Below are 14,772 nucleotides of genomic sequence, written 5' to 3' on the forward strand. Positions count from 1 at the left end.
AAAGATTTCAGTTTTTCTTATAACTCCTGAAACTTAACCATTTTTTTGGCATTTTGGCTGTCATCACATGCTTGTATGTTTCAATATAATTATTTTCTGCCTCAACGCCCAGGGCGATATTACGATGCTCTTAAATCTGATTTGCAGAGTATCCATGTAGTTGTAGATGTTTAGCTTACACCATCACTGAAGCTAAACACACAGGTCCTTTCGTTTAGACGGGTAACCTGTCAGCTTACATGCTACATACGTAGGTGAACTCCAAATGTTCTTTGGCTGTCAGGAAAAGGAGAATGGACCTCTCCAACATGTACTGCAGAGCGAGGGCATGCTAGCAAAGACCCGTGTCTCCTGTGTTATTTCTGGACAGTAGGCTACCTGCTAAAACAGTTATTCGCCTTTTCCTTTCTATCGTCACCAACAGCGTGAAATTCTACATACATCATCTTCAAAAATCATGTAACTTCATTTAAGGAAGACTTCTTGGAGTGAAAGACATAAAAATTACAAAGAAAAACAATCTTGCAGTTTAGCTGGATGAGCTTATCTCTTGGGAAATACCAAAAAAAGAAGAACGGAAAAGAATCCCTTACGACATCATTGTTTCTTCAGACACGATTCTCGAAAAGAAACCAAAAAAAAGTAACCGATTAATACAACTCCAGGGAAAGTAATGGCAAAATTAGCTTAGCTCAAGCGCTTCAGCAATTCCGCAGAACGGACCCATGCGACTTTTCTATCAAGAACGCACACCAGTCTCACAGTAATGGCGATATTTACAAAAACAGCTCTTGAAGGAAAGACAATCAGCGTCTTTTCCTAGAGAAGCTAACATTCTCTAAGAAAATTGTTTTGTATAAAGCTCTTAAGGCCTTGGTAACCTACCTACAAAAGAAATTTTTTACACAACCAAAGAGTTTAAATGAAAACTAGAATCGTTCCCGCTTCATAGCTGCAATTATACTTTGCATAACAATAAATATTTACAAGCTTTTCAATGACCAGCACGTAGTGATTCAATAGGGTTGTAGCAGAACTGAAAAATTAGAATGATAACTTCCAGATTTTCAACTGTAAGGCTGCCTTATGATATGCGCCTTTTATGCTGTTCCTCAAAGTAGTTAAGAGCCTTTCGGGTTGATGTTACTTATTTGTATTTAATACTGCCATTTCTAGTGTTCTACTCATTTTAAATCTCTATCCTTTTTTGTGTCAGCGTTCTATGTATTGCGTAGTGACTTCTTCATGAACTGTGTATTACGTGATCCCAAAAATCCAGAAAGAAAATCATTTAAAATTGTGGTATGGACACTCCTTTAATTAAAATGCAAAACTACTGCAATTAGTATTATTTATTGTATTACAATCTATAAAACAAGTAACTTAGTGATTAACTATCTAACTTGTACAATAAGTTTCATTCATCTTAAAAATCATTGATGACACATCAAAACATTCCAGCAATTAAGAAGCGCTGTCGCTGATAATTTGCAATGCTTAGCGATACGTTCTACCCTAATTGTAGTGTGCTTCAGTTACGAATGTTATCTTACGGTTTGAATGTTTCCTGAATCAGCCACTTGAACCTGGATTCCCATGTACTGGTCGCAAATATTTAGGAAAGTACGTCATAGTTTTCATCCTCGAAAAGTAAAAATTTATTGCTAGAAAAGTGAGTGAAACACATCTGTTAAAACAGTTCTTTCAACTGCATGTCAGTTACGCAAAACTTAGACTGCTCCCTCTCCTCAGGGAAGGAGTGGCACGGTATGCGCACCACACTCAGCCCGGCATTCACTACAATGAAGATGAGGAACATGTTCACCTTGATGACAGAGATCGCTCACCAGGCAGCAGACTATCTGGCTGTGAAAGCTGCTGATTACGAGGGTGAGTATTTACTCCACACTGACAGTCCCTTGTTCAACGGCTATAAGCTAAAACATATTCCTGGTGTTATACAATGTACTGTCTTACTTGTAGTTACGTAGCGAATGGCGATGATGTCATTTTTTTTCTAGTCATCAGTCTTCTGACTGGTTTGATGCCGCCCGCGATGCCAATCTCTTCATCTCAGGGTAGCACTTGCAACCTACGTCCTCAATTTTTACTCTCTTAAAGCCCCCTCTAGTACCATGGAAGTCATTCCCTGATGTCTTAACATATGCCCAATCATCCTGTTCCTCCTTCTCGTCAGCGTTTTCCTCAGCGATTCTGCGGAGAACCTCCTCATTCCTTACCTTGTCAATCCACCTAATTTTCAACATTCCTGTTTAGTAACACATCGCAACTGCTTCGATTCTCTTCTCTTCCGGTTTTCTCACAGGACATGTTTCACGACCACACAATGCTGCTGTGCTCCAACCGTACTTTCTCAGAAATTTCTACCTGAAATTGAAGCCTATGTTTGATACTGGTAGACTTCTCTCGGCCAGTAATGCCTTTTTTGCAAGCGATAGTCTAGTTTTTATATCCTTACTCCGTCCATCATGGGTTATTTTGCTTCCCAGATTGCAAAATTCCTTAACTTCCTCTACTTCATGATCACCAATTCTAATATTGAGTTTCTCGCTGTGCATTGCTTTTACTTTTCATTACTTTCGTCTTTCTCGGTTTACATTAAATTCACATTCTGTACTCTTTACACTGTTCATCCATTCAACGGATACAGTAATATTCTTCTTCAATTTCGCTGAAGATGGCAATGTCAACAGCCAATCTTATCGCTGATTTTCTTTCACCATGAGTTTTAATCCTACTCTTGAATCTTTGTCTTATTTCCGTCGTTGTTTCTTTGAGGTACAGATTGAACGGTAGGCGCGTAAGACTATATCGCTGTCTTACGCCTTTTTAGTGCGAGCGCTTGGTTCTCTGTCTTGTGGTCTTATTGTTCCGCCTTGGTGCTTGGACATACCGTATATTATCCATCTTTCCTTATAGCTTATCCCTGTTTTTCTCAGAATTCCGACCATCTTGGGCCATTTTACACTGTCGAACACTTTTTCCAGGTCGACAAATCCCATGAACATGTGTCGTTATTTCTATTTACTCTGCTTTCATTATCGACCGTACAAAGTGAGGACTGCCTCTCTGGCGCCTTTACCTTTGCTAAAGTGAATCTGATCGTCATCTAACACATTCTCAATTTTCTTTTCCATTCTTCTGTAAATTATTCTTGTCAGGCTATTAAACTAATTGTGGCATAGTTCTCGCACATATCTGCTCTTGCTGTCTTTAGAAATGTGTGGCAGATTTTCCCGGAAGTCTGATGTTGTATCGCCAGTGTCACGTATTCTGTGCATCGAAGTGCTTGGTCGTTTTGTTGCCACTTCCCCCAGTGATTTTATAAAATCATTTGGGCTGTTATCTGTCCTTTCCACCTTATCTGAATTTAAGTCCTTCAAAGCTCTTCTGAGTTCTGAGTCTGATACTGGGTCTCCCGTCTCTTCCGTGTGGATTCCTGTTTCTTCTCCTACCACAGAGGCCTTCAGTGTGCTCTTCCCACGTGTCCACTCTCTCCTCTGTATTTAAGAGTGAAATCCCAAATGGATTGTTGATGTTACCTCCCTTGCGCTTAACTTTACCGAAGTTCGTTTTGACTTTTCTGTATACTGCCTCAGTGTTCCTGACAACCGCGTCTACTTCGATTTCTTCATATTTCTCATGCAGTCATTCCACTTTAACGTCCCTGTACTTCCTAGTTCTGTCGTTCCTAAGTGACTTGTATTTCTGTACTTCCTTCTTTCGACGATCAATTGAAGTATTGGTTCTGATAACCTTGGTTTCTTCGCAGCTACCTTCATGGCATAAAAAGATTTTTTTCCAGCTTTTGCTGTTGCCTTTTTTTATACATGCCCACTCCTCTTCAACAGAGGTGCCTACTGAGCTATTCACTATCGCAGTATCTGCGGCTCTGGAGAACTTGAAGCGTATTTCTTCATATCCCACTTATTTGCGCATTGATGGTTCCTGACTAGTCTCTTGAACTTCGGCCTAACCTTCATCACTAGAGCAACTACAAAATTGTGATCTGAGTCCATATTTCCTCCTGGGTTCGCCTTTTCTTCCAGTATCTGATATGGGAATCCCTGCCTGACCTTGATGTAATCCAACTGAAACCTTCCTGCATCTCCCGGCCTTTCCCAAGTACACTTTTTCCTCTTGTGATTCTTGAACGCAGTATTCGCAACTAAAAGGTGAAATATACTGCAGAACTCAATTAGTCTTTCTCCTCTACCATTCCTAATACAAAGCCTATATTCTGCTTTAATCCTGCCTTCTATGCCTTCCTCTACAAACACTACATTTTGTGGCATCGTACTGACACCAAACGTAATGAGTATCCCAAATTAAAGTTTCTCTGCAAGTACCTGGAATGCACACACACCAGTTGTCACTAGGAATATTACGTCTGTAGAAAAAAAAATGTTTTGTGAATTTTCTGATGCTGTAAATTTTCTGAGGTGGCTTCTGTGTCTGGCGAGTCTTTATTTTATGTCACCTCCGATCTGGATCTCGTAATGTAGCCATGTTGTTACACATATATAAATAGCATTGTCTGTAGTGTGTGTCTTTCATGAACAAAATTCTGTATTCAGTTATTTGTCGTGTTAAATCCGAAAGATCAGTCAGTCTTGCGGTAGATGCAACAGAGCGTCAACCAGAACATGGTTCTAACGTTTTAGATGCTGTATTTCGAAACAACGCCGAGGTGATATAAGTCATGAGACAGCGATTGGCATATGTACAGAGGGCGGTAGTGTCGCGTACGCAGGGTGTGCACGGCAGAACGTTGGCGCAGCTGTCTTTTGGACTCGAGAGAATAATGTGACGATGTTTCCGACGTGATTATGGTCGCACGACGAAATAACAGACTCTGAATGCGGAATGGTAGTGGAGCTACACACAGTGGACATTCCATGTCAGGGAATTCAATGTTACGAGACATACAATGTCAAGAGTGTGCCAAGAATACAACATTTCGTGCGTACCTCTCACCACGACCGAGACTAGCGACTTGTGCGTAGAGATGTCAGTGCTAACAGACAAGCAACAATGAATGACATAACCGCAGGAATCACTGTGGGACGTACTATGGACGTATCCGTAAGGACAGTGTGGTGAGACGTCCCGTTAAGGGGCTGTGGCAGCAGACGACCGGCGCGAGTGCCTCTGGTAACAGAAACCGCATCGCGTGCAGCGCCCCTCGTGGGCTCGTAACCGTACCGGTTGGACCCTAGATTTCATTTGGTAAGAGCTGACGGTATGGCTCGAGTGTGGAGCAGACACCACGGAGCCACAAGTTGTCAACAAGGCGCTGTGCGAGCTGGTGGTGGTTCCATAATGGTGTGGGCTGTGTTTACACAGAATGGACTGGGTCTGAAACGTCTGCGTTCTGCTACTTGGAGAAAATTTGCAGCCATTAATGCATTTCATGTTCCCATGGCAATGGCTCCATATCATCGGGCGACAATCGTTCGCGACTGGCTCGAAGAAAATTCTGGACAGTTCGAGTGAACGATTTGGCCACACAGATAGCCCGACACGATTTCCATAGAGCATTTGTGGGACATAATCAAGAGGTCAGTTCGCGTACAAAATCCTGCACTGTCAGTACTTTCGCAATTATGGACTGCAGCTATAGAGACAGCATGGCCAAATGAAACTTCCTGGCATATTAAAACTGTGTGCCCGACCGATAATCCGTGCAGCATCAAAGAACATGACCGCCCAGAGAAGTACATTGTATGTGCAAACCTTGACAGACGAAGTGACACTGCATACTTTTGCATAAAATGTAATCCACTTTTAGGTTTGAATTATTGTTTCATAAGATAACAAACTTTGAAGTTATCATAATCTAATAACCCACACAGATTTTTCTTCTAACACAGAACATTTTTGAAAAAAAAGTATTCCTCTATCAAGCTTAAAAAAGAGACAATTTAACACGATAACTCTGCATTTGGCGTCTTAATTTTTTTCTCAACAATAACGGTGGACTGCTACACTCGTGTGTATGTATGTACAGGGCTATTACAAATGATTGAAGCGATTTCATAAATTCACTGTAGCTCCATTCATTGACATATGGTCACGACACACTACAGATACGTAGAAAAACTCATAAAGTTTTGTTTGGCTGAAGCCGCACTTCACGTTTCTGCCGCCAGAGCGCTCGAGAGCGCAGTGAGACAAAATGGCGACAGGAGCCGAGAAAGCGTATGTCGTGCTTGAAATGCACTCACATCAGTCAGTCATAACAGTGCAACGACACTTCAGGACACAGTTCAACAAAGATCCACCAACTGCTAACTCCATTCGGCGATGGTATGCGCAGTTAAAAGCTTCTGGATGCCTCTGCAAGGGGAAATAAACGGGTCGGCCTGCAGTGAGCGAAGAAACGGTTGAACGCGTGCGGGCAAGATTCTCGCGTAGCCCGCGGAAGTCGACGAATAAAGCAAGCAAGGAGCTAAACGTACCACAGCCGACGGTTTGGAAAATCTTACGGAAAAGGCTAAAGCAGAAGCCTTACCGTTTACAATTGCTACGAGCCCTGACACCCGATGACAAAGTCAAACGCTTTGAATTTTCGGCGCGGTTTCAACAGCTCATGGAAGAGGATGCGTTCAGTGCGAAACTTGTTTTCAGTGATGAAGCAACATTTTTTCTTAATGGTGAAGTGAACAGACACAATGTGCGAATCTGGGCGGTAGAGAATCCTCACGCATTCGTGCAGCAAATTCGCAATTCACCAAAAGTTAACGTGTTTTGTGCAATCTCACAGTTTAAAGTTTACGGCCCCTTTTTCTTTTGCGAAAAAAACGTTACAGGACACGTGTATCTGGACATGCTGGAAAATTGCCTCATGCCACAACTGGAGACCGACAGCGCCGACTTCATCTTTCAACAGGATGGTGCTCCACCACACTTCCATCATGATGTTCGGCATTTCTTAAACAGGAGATTGGAAAACCGATGGATGAGTCTTGGTGGAGATCATGATCAGCAATTCATGTCGTGGCTCCCACGCTCTCCCGACTTAACCCCATGCGATTTCTTTCTGTGGGGTTATGTGAAAGATTCAGTGTTTAAACCTCCTCTACCAAGAAACGTGCCAGAACTGCGAGCTCGCATCAACGATGCTTTCGAACTCATCGATGGGGACATGCTGCGCCGAGTGTGGGAGGAACTTGATTATCGGCTTGATGTCTGCCGAATCACTAAAGGGGCACATATCGAACATTTGTGAATGCCTAAAAAACTTTTTGAGTTTTTGTATGTGTGTGCAAAGCATTGTGAAAATATCTCAAATAATAAAGTTATTGTAGAGCTGTGAAATCGCTTCAATCATTTGTAATAACCCTGTATGTACACGCACCACTGACAAATTACGTGCACGTGGCAAGCGGCCGCTCACACTAAATATGAGAGGGATGAAAGGACTCCCTTACTCGCTTCTACGAGAGTGGCATTAAAGCGATTACATGTCGTTAAGGGAAGTGCGAAATTGATTTTGTGCTTATTTTTATGATTAAAATTCTCTTCCTGATGGTGATATTTTCAATAGAAACCAACATTCTAAGTGAAACAGTACAATAGCATAACGAACTTTTGCGGTCGGAGTGAAAACAAACGTTTTTACCAACCGTAATCTAGCAGTAATCATGTTTTGAATTCTGCATGAATCACTGTTTTTGTTCAAAATTAATTTTACCATAACTTCTTTGATTCGTCGAGAGGACGTTATATAATACTATCCAGTTTTCTGCGACGGTTTTGCAGTTTACTTGTCGTTTCCGTCATCCATTGTCAGTCAACAAGTCACCATGCAGTGATCTGGATAATTCGTTCACAAAATGATTTGCTGCTTTTTAGAAGAAAGGTATTTCTTCATCTAACGTGAAAACGATGAGCAGTATTTTGAGACGGAAGTACAGAAATGAAACTTAAAATTTATACATGTTCCTAAATTTGCGAATGCAAGCTTTAAGGTTTGTTTTCGATTACAATAATATGAACAGCCCAGATAAAGAAATGAGTACATCGAAACATCGTGTTTAAAGTAACAGAAACTCTTCATCGCGTACACTAATACTTTCCGTTCACAGTTGCCTCACTTATTGGCTACGTTCTTTCGGTGTAGAGCTACGAAAGAGAGAAACCAACCTATGAAGGAGACTCCAACGGCGAAATGTTGGTTAAAGTTATAAAGGAAGGTGACACTTCGTAATAGCCCAGTAAAGTTCGACAGGCAGAGGACTACTATAAATCGAAAATCGCATATTATAATTTCCGTAAATGTAGCAGAACACTGGATTTAATTGCACAACGTCCTCTCCAAGAATGAAGGGAAATGAAGGAGGTATGTGGCCGTCAATTTCCACAGAACAAGAAGTTGATCAGTATTGTGTATTTTCTTTAAGCTTCTTCTGGCGACAAGGATTTGCTGACTTTGGAGATGAAGGACTTTTTCACCCGTGTTACCAATGACGTCATTGCGACTACGGCATTCGGTGTGAAGGTGGACTCCCTGTCAGAGCCGGACAACACCTTCTACCGCATGGGCCGTGACGTCACCAACATCGGAGCGCTCGCCGCCGGCGGCTTCATGACAGCCCCTAAGCTCATGCAGGTGAGTGCGCCACACTGAGCTGTGTTACCTGATCGTCGTGTGCTACCTCCATTCTCGAAACGTGTCCTAATTTCCATGTCTATCTCAGCTGCTGGGCATATCATTCTTCGACCGGAAGGCGATGGAGTTCTTCAAATCCATGGTGTACGAGACTATTCGTACGCGAGAGAAGCACGGAATTGTTCGCCCCGATGTGATCCATCTACTGATGCAGGCAAGCCGTGGAGACCTGGTTTCCGAGGAATGCAAGAAAGACGGGACCACCGGCTCCAGAGAGAGATGTAAATACAGTTCAAAGATCTTTGCCGCTCTTATCCAGAAGCCAGTGTACAAATTCTGACCGTAGTTTAATTCTACACTACTGGCCATTAAAATTGCTACACCAAGAAGAATTGCACATGATAAACGGGTATTCATTGGACAAATATATTATACTAGAACTGACATGTGATTACACTTTCGCGCAATTTGGGTACATAGATCCTGAGAAATCAGTACCCAGAACAACCACCTCTGGCCGTAATAACGGCCTTGATACGCCTGGGCATTGAGTCAGACAGAGCTTGGATGGTGTGTACAGGTACAGCTGCCCATGCAGCTTCAACACGGTACCACAGTTCATCAAGAGTAGTGACTGGCGTATTGTGACGAGCCAGTTATTCGGCCACGATTGACCAGACGTTTTCAGTTGGTGAGAGATCTGGAGAATGTGCTGGCCAGGGCAGCAATCGAACATTTTCTGTACCCAGAAAGGCCCGTACAGGACCTGCAACATGCGATCGTGCATTATCCTGCTGAAATACAGGATTTCGCAGGGATCGAATGAAGGGTAGAGCCACGGACAACTGAAATGTAACGTCCACTGTTCAAAGTGCCGTCAATGCGAACAAGAGGTGGCAGAGACGTGTAACCAATGGCACCTCAAACCATCACGCCGGGTGATACGCCAGTATGGCGATGACGAATACACGCTTCCAATGTGCGTTCACTGCGATGTCGCCAAACACGGATGCAACCATCATGGTGCTGTAAACAGAACCTGGATTCATCCGAAAAAATGAAGTTTTGGCATTCGTGCACCCAGCTTCGTCGTTGAGTACACCATCGCAGGCGCTCCTGTCTGCGATGCAGCGTCAAGGGTAACCGCAGCCATGGTCTCCGAGCTGATAGTCCATGCTGCTGAAGACGTCGTCGAACTGATCGTGCAGATGGTTGTTGTCTTGCAAACGTCCCCATCTGTTGATTCTGGGATCGAGACGTGGCTGCACGATCCGTTACAGCCATGCGGATAAGATGCCTGTCATCTCGACTGCTAGTGATATGAGGCCGTTGGGATGCAGCACGGCGTTCTGTATTACCCTCCTGAACCCACCGATTCCATATTCTGCTAACAGTCATTGGATCTCGACCAATGCGAGCAGCAATGTCGCGATACGATAAACCGCAATCGTTTAGGCCACAATCCGACCTTTATCAAAGTCGGAAACGTGATGGTACGCATTTCTTTTCCTTACACGAGGCATCACAACAACGTTTCACCAGGCAACGCCGGTCAACTGCTGTTTGTTTATGAGAAATCGGTTGCAAACTTTCGTCATGTCAGCACGCTGTAGGTGTCGTCACCGGCGCCAACCTTGTGTGAATGCTCTGAAAGGCTAATCATTTGCATGTCACAGCATCTTCTTCCTGTCGGTTAAATTTCGCGTCTGTAGCACGTCATCTTCGTGGTGCAGCAATTTTAATGGCCAGTAGTGTATTATTTTCCCGTCTTCTTATTAGTAACCATTTTCATGAGGTATCCCTTTCACCAAGCACGCTAATGGGCGTGGAAGACGTTACATTCATTAGGAGCTACCTACGCTACCACTCATGACCGTGTGTCACGTCAAAGGAAAATATAATTAATGGAAAGAACTTGATAGTCGTAAAATTGTGTAACGTAAACACAGATCGCAATGCACAAATTCAGTGAGTAGTAGCATCCCCGCCCGTTAACGGAGATGCTGGCGACAATTCGATAAGACAATCCATGTCACAGTTTTACACCGCACTCCTCAGGTACACTTGAGCCAGCAACATGGGTGAATAGTTCTGGCCCGAGTCAAGACTGACAGTGGAACAAACGACTTATAAATTCTGGATATTAAACGCCCTTAAGGAATTCTTTCTGAGCTTCATAAATGCACCTGCACGTGTGGAGGCGTGCATTATAATGCTGCACAGCAGTGGTGGGCAGCAGCAAGCAGTGGGGTTCAGAGTCTCTACGAACCACCTCTGTGACCGTAAGAAGCACCAGACTCTGTTAACTGCTATGAACGATGCTCGTCGAGTTGGACATACAATCGACGGATTGCTGCGCCTTCCAACTTACGTTACTGCGGCCACCTTTGTCTATATACATGTTAAGTGTCCTGGCTGCAGGGCCTTTACGAAGCTCTATGCGATCTCTCGATGAAGGGGCCTCATACCTGTTGACGCTTCGAGCGGCCTTCAGACGCAGAAATGTCATTCTCCATCTGCATCTGTTTGGGCCTTACTAGCAGTGTGGACGGTCACCATTTTGGTCCCGTTATTGTCGGTGGAGTGAAAAGTATCTGCGGTACAGTTCTTTTTAGAAAGAGGCTACGATGAACGTAGCGATTTTCATGTTTATCAGTGTACCACATCTTTACATTCAAAGGAGGAGTGATCTATAATTCTGTTTATGTTTTCTGTCCATTCCAAATAAATGCTTTAAATGTGTTCCGTTGATGACATATCTAAGACATTAAAACGAATCTATTTTCTGAAATTTTTTAGTCATGACATATGTCATACAAAAAAGAACGTATTTAGTCTACATCGCTTTCATTCATATCTCGTACACATTTTATGTCCATATGCAGAGTGTAAACGGTAAAGGCTGCCAAAATTATACATACGGCATATCTCAGTGGGCTAGACAAAAAAGGTCTAATACAATAACGTTGTATTGTGTTCTCTATTTTTGTATTCGTAAAAGACAGATATTTGTAGAAGTGACAGCACACGCATTTCTGTTTACGGTGTCAACTGACAGTGCACGACCTTGTTTGTGTGTTGCCGCCATCGATGGGTGAGCCAGAGGAAGGTAACGGACGATCCGCAGAAGCGCAAAGATTCGACGTTTACCGCGAGGCGTCGCGGTGGTCAAGTGCTACCGAAACAAGCAGTGTAAAGTCATTTGGGTTTTAATTCGTTGTGATTAAATATAATGAACTGTGCCCTCTTGTTACAACATTAACATAACGAAAATTGAATTCTTTTTTCTTTTTGCAAAAAAGTACCGTCCTCACCGAGGATGATACGGCGGTCGGATGGTCCCGGTAGGCCACTCGTGGCCTGAAACGGAGTGCTATATTACAATGGTACCGTAACGAAAATCGAACACACATTACTTTGTTTCCTCTTACACCCATACTACAATAAGTGTTCAAAATGCCCAAAATTCGCTTCATTATGTGGAACCCAGTTTCGTCGCACTCGTTCACACACATCCACGTTTGCCTTTCTTGTATTAGCAGCATCGAAAAACTTTTGCGTAAGTTCTTCCACATTACCTGCTGAGCGCAAACAAGTTCCTTTATATGGCCTCAAAAGTAAAAATCCAGCGGATTTAAATCAGTAAGGCGTGCTTGCGATCGACGTTGCTCAAAACGTTCTGTTCGTCGTCCTGGAAATCGTCTATTAAAAAATGTTCGTAGCACCATGTTGCAGGAACCAGGTATTATTACGCACGGCTAACGGAACATCTAATCAGACTGGTAGCAATATTTCCTTTATAGAGGTTCGGTAACTGTTACCAGTCAACTGGGCAGGTAAAACATAAGGGCCAATAATGTAATCATCCAATACGGCCTCGCACACATTTACGGAAAAGGAGCGCTGAAAATTTGTTGCTACTACTTGGCGCGGAATGTGTACACTCTACGTGTGCATGTTATGGAAGTCAGTTATTCCGTCGCGACTGGTAACACGTTTCATCTGTGACGAGTATTTTGCTTACAAAATCATGCTGCGGACTTTGAAACAAAAACCACTCTTACAGTTCTCGTGCTGGAGGGAAGTACTGCTCTTCCAACGTTTGTACGCGTTGAATGTGGTGAGGCCGCAGACGCCTCCTCCTCTCTCAAAGTGTGACGAACGACAGTGTGCGACGCACGCACCCGGCGGCTGGTGCTCTCAGTATTCTAAGTAAGAGTTTCGTGGATGCGGACCAGAATTTGTTCCTCAGCTTCCAGTGCACAATCTTGATGTTGTGGGCCTCTGCCTGCGGCGCGGGGCGGGAAAGAGACAGCATCTCTCAACCTTTGCAAATTAAATACGTACTCGTAAGTCGTGTTCTGTCATGATTTATTAATAATAATAAAACGGAAACACATCAGAACAAAAAATATGTTTCGCATACAGAATTAAATGTAAAAAGTTAAAGATAGCTACTATATTTTATTACCAATGAACAGCAAAATAATCGAGTAGAAGTAGAGAACTGTGATATAATTCTTTGATGAACATGAACAAATGTCGTTCGTGCAGGAAGTCTTAGTTGTGGGAAGCGTTCTCGATAAATTCGTACAGTTGCTCCGTCAACACGTTTTGCCTTCTCGTAAATTAAATGAATATCGCGTAGTTCAGCGATAGTAGAGTCCCTTCCCATTCTAACGTTTAACAAAGCTGTAGTAACGTCTGCGTAGGTGACCGGAGACTGGCGTATTACAATGACTCAATCACGCAGCCCATAGTGACTACGAACAGCGGTAAATAACACGAACCGACTGCTTACATATACGCACCGGTGTAGAGGGAGGGGGTGGAGCAGGCATCCCATGTTGTTCAGATCTTGTTTAATGAATTCTCCCAGCCTACTGTCCATAATTTTTACGCATGTCACGTCTAACCCGCGCACACTGCCCAGTGTCTCCTGGTACAAAAACATTATCCCGCGGTAAAATGCTTCTTTTTTTCTGATACAGCCAAAGGAAATGGACAAACATATTACTGGACGTTTTAAATCAATAGTTACTTGCATTTTACTAATAGGATTTTTTTGGCAGCTTATACCGTTTGTAACACGCCCGGGAGTACGAATGGGTGGGGTGGTACCTTTAAACTGTTTGTCGTTTCGACCGTGGGCCCTGTCCACACCACGTACCTGGTAATCCCGCGGCGGTCCTACTGTTCTGCTCCACAGCTGGCTGCTGGCTTGCCTTAAATTATCTATCTAAATATGCAAGCGGGTTTAGGGAAGCCACTCAACGGTAAAACACAACACTGTCCTATGTCTGGTATGAACATCAACATTCTGAGACGATATGGAAACCACAGATTGCACTGTTAACACTCTAAATCGTAAATGTTTATCCCAATTAACAATCTTGATGATTAACAGCAACAGTCCAAAATATCATTCGCACGAGCGTACGCGAAACCGACACGACGCGGGTGATTGTTGATGATGCGGAAGCCGAGTGATCGAACGAAAGTTCTTACGCTTGTCACACATACAGATATCTGGTAATACTCCTCCTTGTCACTAGTAATGATATGACACTGTTCGTAGAGTTAATTTTTTCAGTTCTCAGTTCTCACTTGTACGAGCGTGCGCGTAACCGTCGCGGCGCGGCTGATTGTTGATGATGCGGAAACGCGATGACCGAACGCACGTCCTCACGCTCGCTACACGACACTGGCACTTGACTGCACTCTTTTATGGTAACCGAAGTTTTTGATTCACATCGGTTCATTCTGGGAGACCGAACACGGCGCGGATGATCGATGCTGTGCGACACGCAACGAGAGGAAACATAAATACGTTATTAACGCCACTGCTCATTTTCAATTGCTTTTTGACGCACTTTCCTCTGAACCATATCCATATGTCATCACTTTACTACAATAGCACTTGTAGCAACACTTCAACCTGAATACTAACAATGCTTCTTGCATGCAGAACTACACACTACACAACATAACAGTACCGTGTCCCGCGCTCGACTCACTACAGACACGGCTGCCCGCAAAGGTACTCCACAACTAAGCCAGCGACATGACAGTACGCTTACACGTTCACACCCTATACAAATGACTAAAGCTTTGCGAAAGTTGTAAACAATTTTTAT

General features: G+C 43.3%; 1 protein-coding gene across 1 annotated transcript in view; it reads left to right on the forward strand.

The window, feature by feature from the left end:
- Nucleotides 1–14,772, forward strand: part of LOC126163196 (cytochrome P450 9e2-like) — a 90,535-nt gene that overhangs the window by 15,657 nt on the left and 60,106 nt on the right. The window contains exons 3-5 of the mRNA XM_049920149.1: nucleotides 1,753–1,890; nucleotides 8,427–8,635; nucleotides 8,724–8,916. Coding sequence (XP_049776106.1) covers nucleotides 1,753–1,890; nucleotides 8,427–8,635; nucleotides 8,724–8,916 — 540 coding nt within the window. The remainder of the gene's footprint in view (nucleotides 1–1,752; nucleotides 1,891–8,426; nucleotides 8,636–8,723; nucleotides 8,917–14,772) is intronic.

The sequence above is a fragment of the Schistocerca cancellata genome, chromosome 2 (assembly GCF_023864275.1).
Source record: "Schistocerca cancellata isolate TAMUIC-IGC-003103 chromosome 2, iqSchCanc2.1, whole genome shotgun sequence".
NCBI lineage: Eukaryota > Metazoa > Arthropoda > Insecta > Orthoptera > Acrididae > Schistocerca > Schistocerca cancellata.